The sequence below is a fragment of the Apis mellifera genome, linkage group LG4 (assembly GCF_003254395.2).
Source record: "Apis mellifera strain DH4 linkage group LG4, Amel_HAv3.1, whole genome shotgun sequence".
In the NCBI taxonomy this organism is placed as follows: Eukaryota; Metazoa; Arthropoda; class Insecta; order Hymenoptera; family Apidae; genus Apis; species Apis mellifera.
Window position 1 is genome coordinate 12,773,993 of NC_037641.1, and position 18,016 is coordinate 12,792,008.

General features: G+C 39.8%; 1 protein-coding gene across 1 annotated transcript; it reads left to right on the forward strand.

The window, feature by feature from the left end:
- The first annotated feature begins 881 nt into the window (after positions 1–881).
- On the forward strand, positions 882–17,941 carry LOC409949 (agrin). The gene is made up of 9 exons (XM_006569316.3): positions 882–1,318; positions 14,844–14,960; positions 15,163–15,472; positions 15,547–15,690; positions 15,781–15,951; positions 16,034–16,198; positions 16,304–16,426; positions 16,660–16,836; positions 16,921–17,941. The coding sequence occupies exons 1-9, from the start codon at positions 1,264–1,266 to the stop codon at positions 17,150–17,152; spliced, it is 1,494 nt and encodes a 497-aa protein (XP_006569379.1). The 5' UTR covers positions 882–1,263; the 3' UTR covers positions 17,153–17,941.
- Positions 17,942–18,016: the final 75 nt, after the last annotated feature.

Consider the following 18,016-nt stretch of genomic DNA (forward strand, 5'->3'; position numbering starts at 1 on the left):
CCCCTCCCAATGTTCGGGCGAACAGCATCGAATGGGATAGGTTTGGCCGCGGCTGCACCTGTACACCTCACATTGGAGAGCGGTGCCTCCGGTATACATTTGGCCTCTCTTCCCTTGGACCACTGCCACACTTTCCTCTCTCTCTCTCTCTCTCTCTCTCTCTCTCTCTCTCTCTCTCTCTCTCTCTCTCTCTCTCTCTCTCTCTCTCTCTCTCTCTCTCTCTCTCTCTCTCTCTCTCTCTCTCTCTCTCTCTCTCTCTCTCTCTATACGTATAGAACGATCGGTGTGTATCCACGCTTTTTAGTTCTCGTTCGAACATTATATCCACGAAACTGGAACACCATCGAGAGGGATTTCGTCGAATCTAGGAATCTAGGAAATCGAGACGTGGATAAAATTAGTTTATCAATTATATATTAGTCTTAATTAACAGACGCATGAGATAATAATAATAATATCTTTATGCCGTAAAGTTAATCAAACACACAAGTACCAATTAAACCACGAAACGAAATTTCCATATCCTTTTGTATACGTATTTAATATACGGATACTCGATCGACGAGGATATATCCGTATCGAACAATCAAGTTTTTATAAGGATTCTTATACACATTATACTCGATCGAGGTACATGGAATTGGAAAAGTAAAACACTGTTTCCTCGAGATGAAGAAGAAAAAGAAGAAGAAGAAGCAGCAGAAGAAGGAGGAGGAAGGGGAGGAGGAGAGAAAGAGGAGAATGATGCGGAGGAGGAAGAGTTGGCCTAGAAACAGTGGTTCGTCGCTGGTGCTCTCTACCGTTTGGCTAGTCGTCACCGACGATCATGGTAATGGCAAATGGCCCGTGGAGAGGCTCCTCCGGTCCGCGCCTCCACTGGAAACGGGAGCACGCCACGTGAAAGTAGGAAGGGGAGGCTATAGCCGGACCGTCGTCGCTCCGTGCGGCTCAGTCGTTCGTAGACCTCGAAGGACGATAGAGGTCGAAGAGGGCACTTCCTCCTCTCCTTCCTCACGGCGCCTTCACCGCCTCGCCTTCTCTCACTCCCATCTTTCCGCGCCTTCGCCGTTAATCCTTCTCCTCGACCACGGTGGCAAGAGTACGAAACGTCGAAACGTCGTCGTCTGCCCGCAATAATAATAATAAGATAATCGTCCGCAGCCATCCGCCACGCTTCGAGAGAATTGACTCGTAATTGACTCGGTTGGATCGTGGTAAAAAAGAAAGAAAAAAAGAGAGCAAGGATCGTCGACACCACGAAGGATGCAACGTCACATCTCGTTCCTCGTTGGGATCATCTTGCTGTGCTGCCTTCAAGGTCGGTATCGCTTTTAACCGTTTGAACCAGGAGTCGATCGATCCACGGTTCTTGGTGAAAGTTGCAACAGGTCTACGATCCGTTTTTCTTTTTCCCCTCAATTTTCGAGCCTTCCTTTCTCTTCGTTTGCTACTTTTGTTCCTCCTTTCCCCACTCCTTCTTTTCCACGTCATCTTTCACTTCTTCTTCTTCTTCTTTTTTCGAGGCGAAGTTTCGACACGAAAAAAGTTTCCGGCATTCGAAGGAATTAATCGTCACGAGTTTCGCAAATAGTTTCCAATAGTTTTCACGGTCGGCTAATTGAGAGATAAATAAAGGAACTCGGCGCGATGCGGCCAGGGCACGTCCATTCATCACTCCTCGCCGTAAACCAGTCGGTCTCTCCGACGGAGAGTAAAAGCACCTCACCGCTCTCTCAGCACCGATCATTCCTCGTTCGGTTAATGATAACGGCAATCGATATCGAGTCTAAAACCTTTCTCCATCGATCGACGAACCTTTTCCTCGCGCACCGCGCCGCTCGAACGATTTTTAACTCGTCGTTCAATATTTTTTTCCTCCTTTTTTTTTCAACCAGAGAGAGAATCTCGCACGGCGCGCACATGTGTGCATCGAGTCGGATCGCAATTGGTCGAGCGCATCGAGCAGCGTTCGAGAGGACGAGAATCGATCCCGTCCTCGACCTGGACGTCGGTCGAACCAGAATCGCAAAAATTCTGGATCCGTAATGCGCAACGTAGCAATTTCAAAAAGAAAAATAAACATACACACACATATATGCATACGCGTATAAATAAACGCGCGCATAAAATATCTCTTCCCCCCCCTATATTTTTCTTTCTCTTTTTCCGTTTCGTTTTGTTTTTAAACAAAAAAAGGAAATCCTTCCGGGACGATACCGATGTTCCGTAACGGACATCCTTTTTTCTCTTTTCCCCAAAGCAAATGGCTTTGGCTTTCGAGCGCCCATTGAATCCCCGACAGGGAGCCGGTCTCCTCTATGGCCTAAGTGCGATGCTTTTTCAACCGTAGGGGGAAGGGGGAGGGAGAGAAAAAAAGGAGGAGGGAAAAAAAAAAAGAAAAGGAACCAATGGTTTTTCGTTTTAATCTCTCGTACGCTCGCAACCTCGTGCGCGAGCCGACTCGCGCGCGCGTGGGATGGACAGAGAGAGAGAGAGAGAGAGAGAGAGAGAGAGAGAGAGAGAGAGAGAGAGAGAGAGAGAGAGAGAGAGAGAGAGAGAGAGAGAGAGATAGTGTGAGAGAGAGATGGAAAAAGAGAAAATTGTGTGTGTGTGTGTGTGTGTGTGTGTGTGTGTGTGTGTGTGTGTGTGTGTGTGTGTGTGTGTGTGTGTGTGTGTGTGTGTGTGTGTGTGTGTGTGTGTGTGTGTGTGTGTGTGTGTGTGTGTGTGTGTGTGTGTGTGTGTGTGTGTGTGTGTGTGTGTGTGTGTGTGTGTGTGTGTGAATATATATATATATATATATAGAGTATATATATATAATATATATATATATATATATATATATATATATAGAGAGAGAGAGAGAGAGAGAGAGAGAGAGAGAGAGGGGGATCTTCCTTTTCGTTTTCGGCTTTATCATTATTACGGTCGGTGTATGATGGATACATTTGCCATTTTACGCTTTCCTTCATCGACGAGCGGTTAATGTAATAAAAACGAGCGGTTTTTAATTAATCTAACCTCGTTTATCGAGAGAAACGCGAAGGGGAGGGAAGAGAAGAAAGAGGAGAAAAGCTTTGGTCGGTCGATTTCTTCGAGATTTCGGCTCGGTGTAATAATCCGCGAGGATAGTGCGTGGATTAATTCGATTAACGTCGTATTACGCGGTTGTACGTGTAATGAAATTCTGAATCGAGAGTCAAGCTTTCGAAAAGTGGATAATAATGAGGATGGAGAAAAATTTCACGAGACGAAAATTTTTCTCCCCGCTTTTTATCGCGTTAGATGCGAGACGTGGCTACGTGTTGATTAATTACAGCGCGATACAGCTGTAATTACGTATTTAAGGAACTGTGTCTTTTGAGCAATTTTTAATAATACGTTTTTCCAACGAAATTGCGTTCCGTCGGAAAGATCGAGTCGATTTCCTCCGTATCATTTCCTCCTTTTCTCTTCCTTTTAAAATTAACCTCGAAATAGGTTAACGAACAACAATCCTTCTTTCTTCTTCTTGAATCGCTCTGTGACGTGAGTCATACGTATATCGAGAGTAATCTCGCCTTTCTCTGTTGATACTACTTTTTTTTTTTTCTTACGCTCGTTTATCGTAATTAGCGTGTATTTAACACGAGTGAAATATAATCATCGATCGGAAAGAAAAGAAAATGGTATGGTTTCGCTTCATTGACTTTCCAATCGCTCTCGAATCATCGTGACCCGATTCTTTCTCCATTGTACGTATCTCGTGAGAGAGATATCACGGATTAAATTGACATTCCCGCATAGTTATCGGCGTTAATGAAGTTATTCAACAGAATTGGAAAGAAAATGTATATATATATATATATATATATATATGCATACGATGTTCACTGAGTTGTATTCCACAACTCTGCCGTTCCATCGACTATGAAGCGTGTTTTCACGCTTGAAAACACTTAGAGTTTAGCCGAGTGGAAAAAGGGCACGACGCTTCTCGAGTCGATTTCGAATTTATTAATACGCGGATTACACACCGACCACCTGATGATCGTGAACGAGTAAAGTGGAAACCGGAATACGGACGAACTTTCTTCGATTCGAGTTTCTCATCGATGAATTATTATTATTATTATTATTATTATTATTATTATTATTATTAATCATTTACAACGTGATCGATTATATGTATTTGCACTTCATGATATTTTGATTTCTGAGATGCTTAGAAAATACAAAAAGATACTTAGAAAATATCGTGTATCGAATATTAATTTTCTTTTCTCTCTCTCTCTCTCTTTCTCTCTCACGATCTCGATTTAAATTCGATTTAAACCTCGTTCATTGGATATTCGCGGAAAGAAAGAGGAGTAAAAGATTTTTACTCGTCGCGCGAGTCCTTCGTATCTCGAACCGTCGTATTCCTCTCTTTCTTTCCTTCCTTCCTTCCTTCCTTCTTTCTTTCTTTCTTTCTTTCGAGATCGAACAGTTACCGTTATTCGAAAATGCTTAGAAAATATTTGTACGGCCTGGTTTTGTGACACCGAAACCGAGCAATCCTTGCATTTTTCTTCCTTTCTTTCGATCGATTTCGAATTCGAGTCCCTTCCCTCCCAGTCGAGTGTTGTAAAGTCGTAAGAGAAAAAAAAAAAATTACTTAATAAATAACCACGGACAAATTATGCGAAAGCGATATAAAACGCGAAATAATGTTAAAATACGATACGACTGATTCCGGGCCGCGTAATAGCGTATAGTTGTAACACACTGGCTGCAAAAGTCGAACAGACTGTTAAATAAACACCGATGGAGGTAATAAGTACGACTTTATGGCAAGTGGAAAGGTGTCCCGGCCAGTCAACGGATCACCGTCTTTCTTCGTCTGGGCGATCGATTTTTCTCCCCTCCCTCGAACGAATTATTCGTCGAAAAACGAGAAAGAGAGAAGGAGTCGAGTCGAAACAGTTAATCGTTAATCTTTTTTCCTTTCCCTCCTCCGATCATTTTTCCCATTTTCTTCTTTCTTCTTCGCCTCTCATCACTCCTCTCCCCCACCTCCCCCTCCTTCTCCTTCTCCTCCTCCCCCTCTCCCTCCTCCCCGCAACTCTCGAGAGCACGCTTGCTCGGCGAGAAGCATGCCCGGATTAAAACACTTTCGCGGCTGTGCCTTTCACTTCAGAAATTAGATTAAATGATCACACGAGTGCATCACGAAGTGCACAAACACGTATAAATATCGTGAATCCGCGATATAGAAACGGCTTTTATTTATTTTGTTTTATTATTATTTTTTTTTTTTGTTTCCTTTTCTCGCGTAGAGAGCGCGTAATACGCGCTGTTTCGTTACCGCGATCGAGGCCTCGTGCCGAGTTTAATGGAACGTATCGGAGAAACTGGTACATCTGGCTCCTTCGATCGCTGCTCACCCGATTTTTCTCCACTATTTACGTACGTATTACGCGCGAGGAAAAGTATCTCGTAATCGCTTCTCGTTTCTTCTTCTTTTTCCTTTAAATTTTTGACTTTTCGGGAAGGAAATAAGATCGAACAAAGTATCAATTAATAATTTCGATCTATACGAGACGAATTTTGTTAATGAGATAAAAAAATGACGAATACGAATTATTTCCTGCACGATTATTATATTATATTATATTTGAACAGGGAAAAAAGAATCGATATAATTATCGATCGAACCATTGCATTAGCTACACGAGAAGAAGGAGCTACTCGGAGAATCAACTCTCAACCGATATTTCGTTGAACCGCGAAAAATGAAAAGTCACCGTTTTAATCAATCCGAGGGAAGGGGGGAGGGAGGGATCGATTCCTCTTTCCTCCCTCCCTCGCTTTGCTCTCCTGTCAGGCGCGCAAGGTCGGCAGGATCGAGCGCTCCATCGATCAAAGTCGAGCAAAGAGTCGCGAAGTGAAGCTTGAAATAAAGCAGCAGTGGAACCGCAAGCGATTAACCTTAGTTCCTTAGCGGAACTGTATTTCACCGGCATCTTCAATCGATAAACCAGTCGCGGTTGTCCTTTCGGGAACGGAACCGTTACCGTGGCTCGATTCATCCGTCGATAGGAAGGTACTTGACTTACTTCCATGACCTCGAGACCCAGTGAACGTGCACTCTGATGAATTTCAAACTTCAATCATCCTATTCCTAATTCTCTATCGTATCGATCGAACCAACGAACCAGTTTCAGTTTCAATTTCTTCTCTCTCTTATTCTCCTTCTTATTCCTTCTTCGAAGGAAACGAATTTTCGCTAGTATCGACCGTGCCGTATTTCGTTGGATGGAAAAGGATAGAAGAGGCGTTGTTGGCGTTGAGAATTAGCATGGCGTTCCGTCACGATCACAGGTTTAGCAGGTTTACAAGCAACAAGCAATATATGTGTCGGTTTATACGCGGTAACGAGATGCGCATATAAAAGATTTCGTGTATCCGCGGGAAGGGGGGAGGTAAAATACTTGCGAGGTATTTACGCCTGTGCGGTAAAAGAAATGCTCCTCACGTTTTTTCGATGTTACCCGACTTCGAACGAATCGCCATATCGTTAAAATGTGAAGATTCCTCGAGCGCTATCGGAGGGGGGAAGGGGGAAGAGCCTTTTCACCGTTGACTATTTTTCCATGCGATGGTAAAACATTTCAGATCCACTTGTAATATATATATATATATATATATATATATGGAGAAATATGGATCGTGCGATTAGGTGGATATAAATAAAACGTAAGGCTCATTCTCGATATTATATATTCATTGTACGATGGTGAAACGTTGAAAGGTTTGATATTCCATTTTTTTCAGAATTTATAGAATATTTTTATTGGAACTGGATTATTGGTATTCGACGACGTTTTATCCGAGGTGGATAAAATTTTAAGAATAATAAAGTTATTTGCGATATGTTATTGGAATATTTATAATAAATTTAACGCAAGTAATTTTATTATTGTCCAGACGCGTATATCCGTATATCTGGCAAACTTATTAACGAGAAGAAAAAGGAAAAGGCGGAAGGAAGGTAGAAGAGAGCTCGTTTTATTTATTTTCATCATTATTGCAATAAATCAAAGTTATCAGTTTCACGTTCCACTTTTCCGGTTTTCACGTATGCGTGTTGCGAGGAAAAGGAACAGCAGGGGCTGTGTGTTTCCTCATTTGCGCGGCGAGAAATCATGTAAATGAGAAAGCTACACGCGCGCTCGCGCGCGAGAAAGGAATAGAAAATAGATTCTAATTTCGAACGATTTTCGATCGTGCTCGCTCGCTCGCTCGCTTCTTTTACCTTTAATAGCGAGTAGAGATCGAGATCGTAGTCATTTCCCCTCACGATCGAGGGGTTGTGAAACCCTGGCCTAGACTTAAGTAGGTATGGAGGTCATAGAGGTCGAGGTCACTTTCATGATTCTTTCCTTCTCTCGGTGAATTATACATTTAATGGCTATATCACGGGTTAAAGGGTATCGCTTGAAAATCGCGATTTTCATATCAATGAAAAACCGTTCGTGATCGGTCGATTAATTTTCCACGATCGTGCAACTTTTTTTTCACTTGAAACCGGTTGCATTAAATAATATTGTATCGCTCTGGTAAAAGAGAAAATGGATATCCTATAAGTGTGTAAGTAGCCGAGTGTAAGTAGAATCAAGGTCGCTTTCGATGTATCTACTATTAAATTTGAATATATTACTTTTATTAAATGTTGTTGTCTGTGTACAATTAATTAAATTCTCATCAACTATTTATAGCTATCGATGAAAAAAAAAACCTGTAGCCTGTAGATTGATTCTACTCGTCTTATTTACGCTCGTTACATTAATATAAGACGAATTATATCGAAAGAATCGATTATTATCGCTCGTCATGTTACAATTACAATTTTCTTTTCCCTTTTTTTTTTTGACAAAAAATAAAATTTCTTATCTAAAAACATACGTCATTTAATCGAATTACTTAATTTGTAGGTAAACTTCTGTAAAGATAAATTCAAAGCAAAAAGATTAAATGAACGAGGACTGCGCGTGTTTATCGGGTAGCAACATCGACCTTGGTCGATAATTTCTCTAGCACGCAGTGATGCATTTCTTCTTAATCGCTTAATATTCCGTCCCTCTTACCTCGTTTTAGTCTAATTACCTTTAATATGCAATTTCCTTAAGCGCACGTATACCTAACGTTCCCCACACAAACCCGGTTCCCCCTCCGCATATCATTCAATGAAAATTCTATTAAAGATCGAGCTCAGGGAAAGCTCGAATTACGCGCCAACATTTCTTCTGGTTACGAACGTCCTAATGCATTCACGCGAAACGAGCGCCAATTATCTTTCACGAACGGCGAATAATGTAAAGAGAACTGGGCCAAAATTTTTGATTCAGCAGTCGGTAATGTCATGCGCGAAACGCACGAGTCTTTCTATTCCCGTTATCCAAATCCACGCGAAAAACGTAGTCTGGATAACTGTGCGTGAGAAGACGGAGAAAGCAAAAAAAAATATGTAAAAAAGGGTATATAAAATTAACTTACGACCAACGACAATGATCTTATGCGTTACCGTTTCTGCATGCTTGCCATGTGTGTAGATACACTTATACACGTAAATTTTTTATTTTCGCGTTAACGGTTTGTAGTCGAATACCTAATATTTAAAAGATATATGACCGCGAGCAACTATTCTGCAATAATCGAGATACGCTGTACATGCTATGAATTATAAACTAAGTCCAAGTTGATATATCTTATTTATGATATTCAACCGCGTCTGCACAAGTAAGAAAATATTACGCTTTGTCGATTCTTTTTAATTGTCAGAAAAGATGAACGAGTATCGAGTAGCAATTTTTGAAAAATTGTAATTTATGATAATTAAAAATAGAAAAAAAATGAAAGAACGAGAAATCAATAATTCGAAATTTCATTTCATTTCGCGCATCGATCGAATCGTGGACAAATTACACGCATTTCTATCGCGATGATGAAGTGGAAAAAAGTGCAAGGGCGATATTACGATAATACGACGATGAAAAAAGCGTACGACGTATGTATGTGAGTGTAACCGATCGAACGTTTCTCCGATGTAACGGATCGCCACGGTATACAGTGCACACGCGTTCACGTGCGAGATCGAGCCGATCTGGGAGGTAGTTTTTCGCCCCAGTACTCCACTTACTACCACCACTCGCCACTTAAACCGAACGCGACGATTTATGGAACGCGACTCGTTTGTCTTGTTCCTTCGCCAACAGCGACACACATACCAATTTTTTATCGGCTTCTCAGGCCATGCACTCCCTATCTCGCACGTTCTCTTCATTACGATGTGTAGTAACTTGGCTTCAACGATACAGTATCGTTTTTTAACACACTGATATGATCGATCAATGGACTATTCTTAGATTGGCTATTGATCAATGATATATATTGCTCGGCCACGAAAAGATGGAAATCGAAATTTCATTTGCTTTACTAAGCACATTATTATTATTATTAACACAAGTGTGCTAGCATAGTAGTAAGATTCTTATAAACTATGAGAATAAGGATATTTCGTTAATAAAGTTAAATCTTTATTTATGGGAGTTTACGCCAATGCTTCGAAGTCATCGTCACGGCATCGTTTTGTTCCAGTCACACTTGATGCGTTCATTTATTCTCTTTGTCACACGATTCGGTTGTAGATGTGACCGTTTCGGCCAATTGCGAAAATACGTGTGAAGTAGGAATATCAAGTAGTGGGGCAATAGGCACCCAATAGGCGTTGCTTTTCTGCTTGTCATCTTCCTATGAACGGACAGTATACGTGTGTAAATCATGATACTTTCTACTGTTTAAAGATATTGTAGAATTTAATTAATTTTATATTACAACAGGTTTTACTGAGTATTCATAACTTTCTTAACTGACTGCTAGATTGGCAGAAACAACTGTGATGCATCGTGGCAGCGAATACAAGTTGGAACCTGTTTCTATTAGTAACTACCAGCTAATTTGTAATTACCTAGCTGTTTTACCGTTTGAAATATTTGGTGCGCATGGCCGTAACTTGGATGGTGTGAAACAAAATTTGCGAGTGAAATTTTTCTCGTCATTTTTAATAATAACTTGATCGTGTGAGTGTAACTAGATGATGGGTTTATTCTTTTCGTGAATTTGCGTTTCAACGTGCTTCTTTATCGAAACAATAGCGTTGCTAGGCAGGAAATGGGATCGTTTCATAGCGATACGGAAGTCACAACGATAGATACGTCGTTAACGTTTCTCGTCGGTAATGATTCTTTCGGAAACACGTTATAAACAAACTTCGAAATAACGACTCGTCGATATTTAATATTATCTCTTACGATAGTTACGAGTTTCGAAGATGAACATAACCAATCTCACGGTGAACAATTACGATGTCGACCACGGCAATTTATAACGGAAATACTAGAAATAGCAAAGTTGCTCGTTAATGCAACGCGGCGTGGACGTGTTACTGGACAATGCTATGAGGAAGACGAGATCGTTTTGCGATGATAAAGAGGAGGGGGATTGGCTAGGACGAGAAGATCGACCATGTGGTTACATTGTGGAGAAGAAGAGACTGCACGAGAAACAGAGCTCGGGACCACGGTGCACGAACAAGCTTACCGTGATTTTCACGGTATCGATTACGAATGATTTACGTTGTCGTTTCTTTCTTCGTACTGACGCGATAGTGTCCTGCGCACGCGATCATACGTAAGTGCCTGCGTTGGTCAGATTTCGCGGTCAAGATTATCGTCAAAATTAATGGATTACCATTTAACCTCTACGTTGCTGTATCTTTCGTTTCAATTTTTTCTATTCGTTTTTTCTCTTTGTTATTTAAGTTGGTTATTTATATTCGAACTCGTTCGAACTTTTATCATCGCCAGTATTCCAAATTAGGTTAAAGGGAATTATCCTATTCTACATATATATAGATACTTGTGGTTGTGTGAAAGATCGTCGATTCATTTGTGTGTAACCAACGAGCACGTGAATCATGAATAAACCAAAGGGCACGTATAAAAGTATAAATTCCGGTTCTGGATTATCTGTCGATTATTCATAGACATGTTCGCGCGGATTAATCGAACATGAAATTATCGATCGACTACCGTGAAAATTTCAAAGTACATCCTACGTGATATTTAAACTATCTTCGGTATCGATAAATTAGCGATATAAACGATTTAATTATCTTACCTCGAATCAAATATTTTCAAATATCAGGCGACTTTATTGGTTATTATTATTCTCGTAACCGCAACGTCCGTCCAATTCATCCAACCTACCGTTTTTCCGCTCGTGTCTCCAGGAATAGCGGCTAGGAAACAAGAACAAAAGCCACAGTCCCGTACATTGTTCATTTTATTTATGAGCCACGGTTTATTCGTATCAAATCGTTCCGGTTCGTTAAACAGATCCTTATTCCACTGTTATCGATCTCAAAGAGAGTTGGATGCGAGTCGGTCGGTGTGTACCTCTCTCTCTCTCTTTCTCGGCTTCTCGTTTCGTGGACAAAAATCCAAGGAGCACCAGCATCCTCCACCCGTCGGTGTGCATCCTTGCCGTGGTTCACCGACCCGCATATTTCTCCTCCTTCTCCTCCTCTCCCCCCCACCCCTTGTCACACTCGCTCCTTCCCTTACCTCGTCCACTTCTCGTTGGAGGAAGCGGCGGCGCGCATCCATTGTGCACCATCCTCCGCATGCATGCATGCATGCATGCATGCATGCACGCGTGCACGAGCTTGGCTGCGCGAGCCGTACAACTTCTACGGGGATATAATTTGATCTACATTGTTCGCCAATCGCCCCCTGGCCAGACTGGTCACTCCAGTTATTGCCATAATTGATTCACTTAATCGCGCTCGTGGGAGTGACGGACACCTCCTTCGGCCTCCCGTCTATCAATCTCGCACGTCCATTCGAAACGATTCGAATCTCTCCTTCTTCGTTCCTCGCCTTCTTTCCACTCTCCTCTCTCGTCCCGTGAATAATCGTACGCGTGAAAATTATCATTATCAATTCTTTCTTTCTTTCTTTCTCTCGCGATTAAATTAATTTTAGAAGATGTTGAAAGGTTCTTCTACTTGGAAACAGAAATTCAATTTAGATATGCGCGTATCGTGGCCGAGTATTAACAGATATCGTTCGATAAACGGTGATTGTCGTAATTTCGGAGAGTTTACGCTCGTAAAACGCGCTTATCTCGGACTTCGCTTCGATTATTAGCGTGCTTTGACTCCCAACGAAGCAGGAAGAAGCGTAACTCGTTTATTACGCGGAAAAAGGGTATAATATTGGCGATGTTCGCGGCGTCTTTGAGAGAGGAGCCGCGGCTGACCAGGAAGACCGTTCTTCTATCATACAATGCGTATCGGCCTATCTCGTTCACTTTGTAAATTTGATTTTTTTTCGACTCGGGCGAATTATCGAACGCAACCGTACGGTATATCGAATCGATCGTGATTCCAAGCAAATTGTATCCCGCGGAGATGTCCTTACGCGCCTTGAAAATTTTTTTTTTTCGAGAAAATTCATCCATTGTGCAACGATACGGAGAGGGATAAGGATATGAATATGTGATAGGATAGGAATTATGAAGCATCAAGCGAAGCTTTTGACAAATGATTGTACATATATTGTTCATATAGAATATGTATTTAATATCAATAAAACGTTACTTAAACATTTATATCGTAATTAAAATTTTTATTAGTTTTTTAAGTTATTAGCGATCTTTTACGTTCGAAATAATTCTTTTTTCAGAATTATTTATTTAAATTATTTATCAGGTATTTGCTTGCCAATAATTGAATGTATTTTTCGTTGATTCTGATTAGATATCATTGCACAGAATTCGATGATCTTTCGATCAGTTTTCTTATTTTTCTTGTGATAATTTTTTTTAAATAACTTTCAAGTTTCGTAAACTTTAATTATATTATTTTATTTATTTTTAAAAATAAATTTTATTATGATACCTTTGTATGCATAATATTAATAATTGAAAATGAAATAAATCCTTTTTCTAAAACTTTTTCGAAACTTACATTTTTCACAGGATAAAATAGTTTGGATATTTTTGAACAATTGATGGTTATAAATAAATTGTTCTAGTTATTTTACACATTATCTTTTATTATCCTTATACATTAAATAAAATATTTCTATCATATATTTTAACGGTTAAGTTTTCATAATTTCTCTTAAAAAAATAACAGTGTATTAACTTGTTAATTTATTTAGAAAAAAAAAAATTAAAAGTTCGTAATATTCATTTTTACGTTCCATATGAAATTCTTCGAACAACTTTTTCTTCATTTTTTTCTTTTTTTCTTTTTTTTTTTTACATTACTATTTTAAGACCGTCTACAAAAATAAAATGGATATTTGTATTCTTTCTTCGGTAAATAAATCTGTAGATAAATTATCGAATTGCATCGATTATGCATGTACATTATTAGCTAGTCGGTAACAACCAGAACCAACATTACCGGTGTTGCAGATCGTTTGAGATCGCACTTAACCTTACTTTGCATCCCGTTTAAACGTACGTGTTGGAGAGAAGCAAAGATGCAAATTTTATATACCTGCGATTTGTCGATTAGTCGCGTTCAACGTGATTCATTTGAGTTACGTGTTACAGCGATCACGATTCGTGAATATTCACCTCAAGGATTATCTTACGAAAAAATTCAATCGCACAGTCGTCCACACTTTTTAATACAATCTCAGAATTTCTGTTTTTCACAACAAGTTTGATGGAACACGCTCGTTGAACATTTTTGTAATTCAAAATTTCGCTTTATTTCACACTTCGTTGAACAAAGTTACATTAATTGAAACTACTTTGTGGATCGATTCGAAAAAAAAAAAAAAATATACGAATCCATTCTACTCCGGTAAATTTATTTCTCATTATACAATAATAAAATAACGTAAGAACGCGAAACACAGTTTTGCCAAATGTATGTATCCGTATCGCAACGATATCTTTAACTGTACACCCTGAATTCTATAATTTGTTACATATTATGCGAGCCGGTGTAGAACGGCCTTAGTAAATCCCGTGTGCTGTTGACCCGACGATCACTGGACCGAAACCAAGCCGGCGGACCCGGCGTGTTGCAGAGATATCCGCGGCAAGGGGTCAACAGGAAGTAATTAAAGTTTCGACAGAATCTCTCTCTCGCCAGGTTTAACCTCGCCATTACCGGTGGTATTGGTCGCCGCGAGGTTGAAAAAAAAAAAGAAAAAAAGAAGAGGAGAGGGGAAAAAAAAAAAAAAAATCGCAGGACGATTCTCGAACGGACGAAGGCGTACGATCTCGCCTTCTTCCTTTCCGGTTTGCTCGACCGATTATTTTTAACTCGACCTTTCACGCTCCCGCGAGATGAACGCGCGCAATCTCCGCAATCTCCACGCGCAGATCCGCTTTTTCGAGGCGATGCATCGGAGCCGCCTAGCAAGGCTCCGATTACCTATCTTTTCTTTCGATTCCTCGCCACTGTATATTTATCTTCTGCCAGTCACTTTCTTTCGCGCGTTCAATCTTTCCATTGTATTATCCTCTGCCTCTCGTTCGATAAAAAAGAACACCTCCGTCCATAAAGCAAACCGCGTAAACGACTATTTATACAATAGTCGCAATTTACAACGGTCGAAAATGAAGTGATCGCGGTGGGAAAAAAGGAAAAAAGTCGAAAGTCGGATATGCTTGATATTTTCTTTCCCGATATCGAAGAAAATTGATTAATTTTTTATAAATACTGTGCTCGACGAAAAAAAGTATTAGCAAAAAAAAAATTAAAAAAAAATTGATTAATCTTCTTTATCGATACGCAGATTTAGCGATCGGCGCTTGCCCACGAATATGTCCGCCAAGCGGGGAGCCAGTATGCGGTAGCGACGGAGTGATCTACGCGTCTCAGTGTGAAATGCGGAAGAAGATGTGTGGAAAAGGTAAAAGGGCTTGTTTTAACTACGTAATAATAATTATGATTGGTCGGCGCGGTACGTTGCTTGCTCGTTCACCTTCGTTTACAACGTCCGCCGCGTTTCTTACGCGTTTCAAATTCTCATCTCTGGGATGCTATTTAAGAGTAGACGCATGTGACGCGTACCGAAGGCAGCGATAATTATCGACACTGAACGAATTACGCAGGCGTGACCATTGCCACGGAGAAGACCGCTTGTCTAAGATCGTCGGGAAGCAAGTGCGAGCATCGATGCCCCGGCGATCAGGATCCCGTATGCGGAACGGACGGCCGTACCTATCTGAACAAGTGTATGCTAAGAGTGGAGATCTGCAGAGTCGGTATCGAATTGTCGCATCTGGGCCCTTGCAACAACATCTCGGCGCACAGGGAAAATTGTCCTGTCTCGTGCGATTTTGCACCGCTCGACGGGCCCATCTGCGGAAGCGACGGCAACGTTTACAAATCCACGTGTCAAATGAAGTTACTCACCTGCGGGTACGTCTCTTTACGTCGCCTTCTTTAAGATAAGTGATCGATCGATACGGTTTTGATTCTTCTTTTTCTACCAGACAAGGCGTTGTGCGTACGAACAAGAAGCACTGTCAGACCACGAGGCATTGTCGTGAATCGTGTTGGCGCGGTGCCAAGCCAGCCTGCGGCAGCGATGGAATCCTTTATTCGAATACCTGTAAAATGCGAGCAAAGAATTGCGGGTAAGAAATTGCGATCTTTAATTAAATTAAAGCGACAAGCTAAAACTATTCGATTTTTTTTTTTTTTTTTATACCTGATCGATCGTTTAGCAAACACGTGTTCGAGGTGCCGATGTCATATTGCGTGTCGCTCGAGCGGACATCTGGCGGCCAAACCAACGCTTGTCCCTTGGATTGCAAAAACGAGCCAGAAGTGCCAACCTGTGGATCGGACGGGAGTATATATAGGAACGAATGTGAGATGCAAATGCTTAATTGCGGGTTAGTAATGGCCAATTTTAATTAAATATTATCTTGTGTTTATAATTTCGTTATTTAATTTTCTACGTTTCATTCTCTTCAGGCAAGCAAGAAGAAAGGTGACAGTGGTAGATTTTGAAAAATGTAAAAGCCGTTTGACTAAGTGCACGAAACAGCAACAAAGGTGCGGAAACGATGTGGATCCAGTTTGCGGAAGCGACGCGAATACGTATCCGAATCAATGTCACTTAAACGTGGCAGTATGCTTGTAAGTCGTAAGAGATAATCATTTCTCAAAGAAGATCCATTCAAAGATAAATAATTGTAGATTAATCATTGATTCTTGACACGTTGTTATCGTATTGCCTTTCAGGAAGGGCATTCAATTGGCTCACGTTGGAGAATGTACGACCTTGAAAGAAACCGAACAGTGCCCCGAAGATTGCAGCGAGGTACCCGAGGAACCAGTTTGTGGAAGCGATGGCAACGTTTATCGGTGATTAAGAATGTTATTTAAATTCCAGGCCGCTTCAAGACTCTTTCCTTTAGGAAATTGCGAATCACAAATTATTTTGCTCATTGCAAAAAAAAAAAGAAATGGACTTTTTTCTTTTCGCTGTCTATCATTTTCATATCATTCCATTCTTTTGATAAATATTTTTCTTCAATAATTTTAGTATTAATTTTTAGTATTAATCACATTTATAAATCATATTTGTATATTTTTAGATCTCTTTGTCATCTACGACGCGAGACATGTGGTCAGAGGGTGGTTCAAGTGCCAGCACAACATTGTCGTACTACCGCGCTTTGCAACCAGATCTGTAGCGGAGAACGCCAATTTGTTTGTGGTTCCGACAACAAACTTTATCGTAACGAATGTGAGATGAAAAGGGACAATTGTGGGTAAGCAATAATCGCGTTTTTGATCGATTAAGTAGATGAAATATTATAATGCGTTCAGTAATAATAATCAAATGTTCCATTTAGGAAACACGTGTATGTAGTGCCCATGAAGAGATGCGTACAAGGCTTCTTATTCCGTGGTTGTCAAAAAATTTGCCCACCCTATTATGATCCTGTTTGCGGTACCGATGGTATGACCTACAGCAATGAATGTTTTCTGGAAATCGAAAACTGTCGCAGTCGAAGCATAGTCACGAAGAAATATCATGGCGTGTGCGGTCAACCAACTGAAGAACCTAAGAATTATTTGTATTAGTTTCATGGAATTCGATCCATTTGCATTTTTGTTGTCTCCTTCTCTATCACTTTTTCTCTCCAAAAAAATATTTTCTTAAAAATTATCGATATTATTTTATATAATCGAATCAAATTTTTCGATTTTTAAAATTTTTATATCTGTTCTTTTTTGAAACGGAATTTTAATACCATTTTCTCTTTTCGAGAGAAAAATTATTCGACCGATTCAATTGAATTCTCTTAAATTGCTCATTTGAACAACGTTGTAGTTCGTAGACAACAAGTGATTTTCACGGTATGCGTTTGACAGCCCTTATCGTACGCGCAAGTATCCATGAATTGTCAAATTTTTATATTTATTTCGTATTTTTTATTCATTGAAAATGATGGATTCTTGCACGATACATATATTTTACATTCATAATAGGAATTTCGCGACGCTGAATCATGCGTTTGTGTAATTCGTTTGACATCTTCGCACATTACTCGCTGATTAATTCATTTTTATTTATTTTAGTATTATTCTTAATTATCATATCATCCTTTCATCATTTATCACTAATACTACGTAACACGAATAGTTCCAAAACGCATTTATATTCCAATTATTATAAGGAAGTACATATTTAATTATTATATGTACGTATATCCCTGTTTCTGACATGTGATTGTTTATACCATAATTATCTTATCATTGTATACTTTTATTTATTCAATCAAACATTTGACAATCCTTTTTGTATCGATATTAATATACATGCTTCAAATGTCAATAATAAACTATATATGGATATTTTTAGGTAAAAAACAATGTAATTATTCAATAATATTCTTTGCATCGATAAAATAATTATTAAAATAAGCGACAGTAGATATAATAATT

Excerpts from the sequence above, each read along its gene's own strand:
- LOC409949 (XM_006569316.3), top strand. The coding sequence starts at position 1,264 with ATGCAACGTCACATCTCGTTCCTCGTTGGGATCATCTTGCTGTGCTGC. Across the intron at positions 16,427-16,659 it reads AGCGATGGCAACGTTTATCG|ATCTCTTTGTCATCTACGAC; the intron begins GTGATTAAGAAT and ends GTATATTTTTAG. Across the intron at positions 16,837-16,920 it reads ATGAAAAGGGACAATTGTGG|GAAACACGTGTATGTAGTGC; the intron begins GTAAGCAATAAT and ends TGTTCCATTTAG.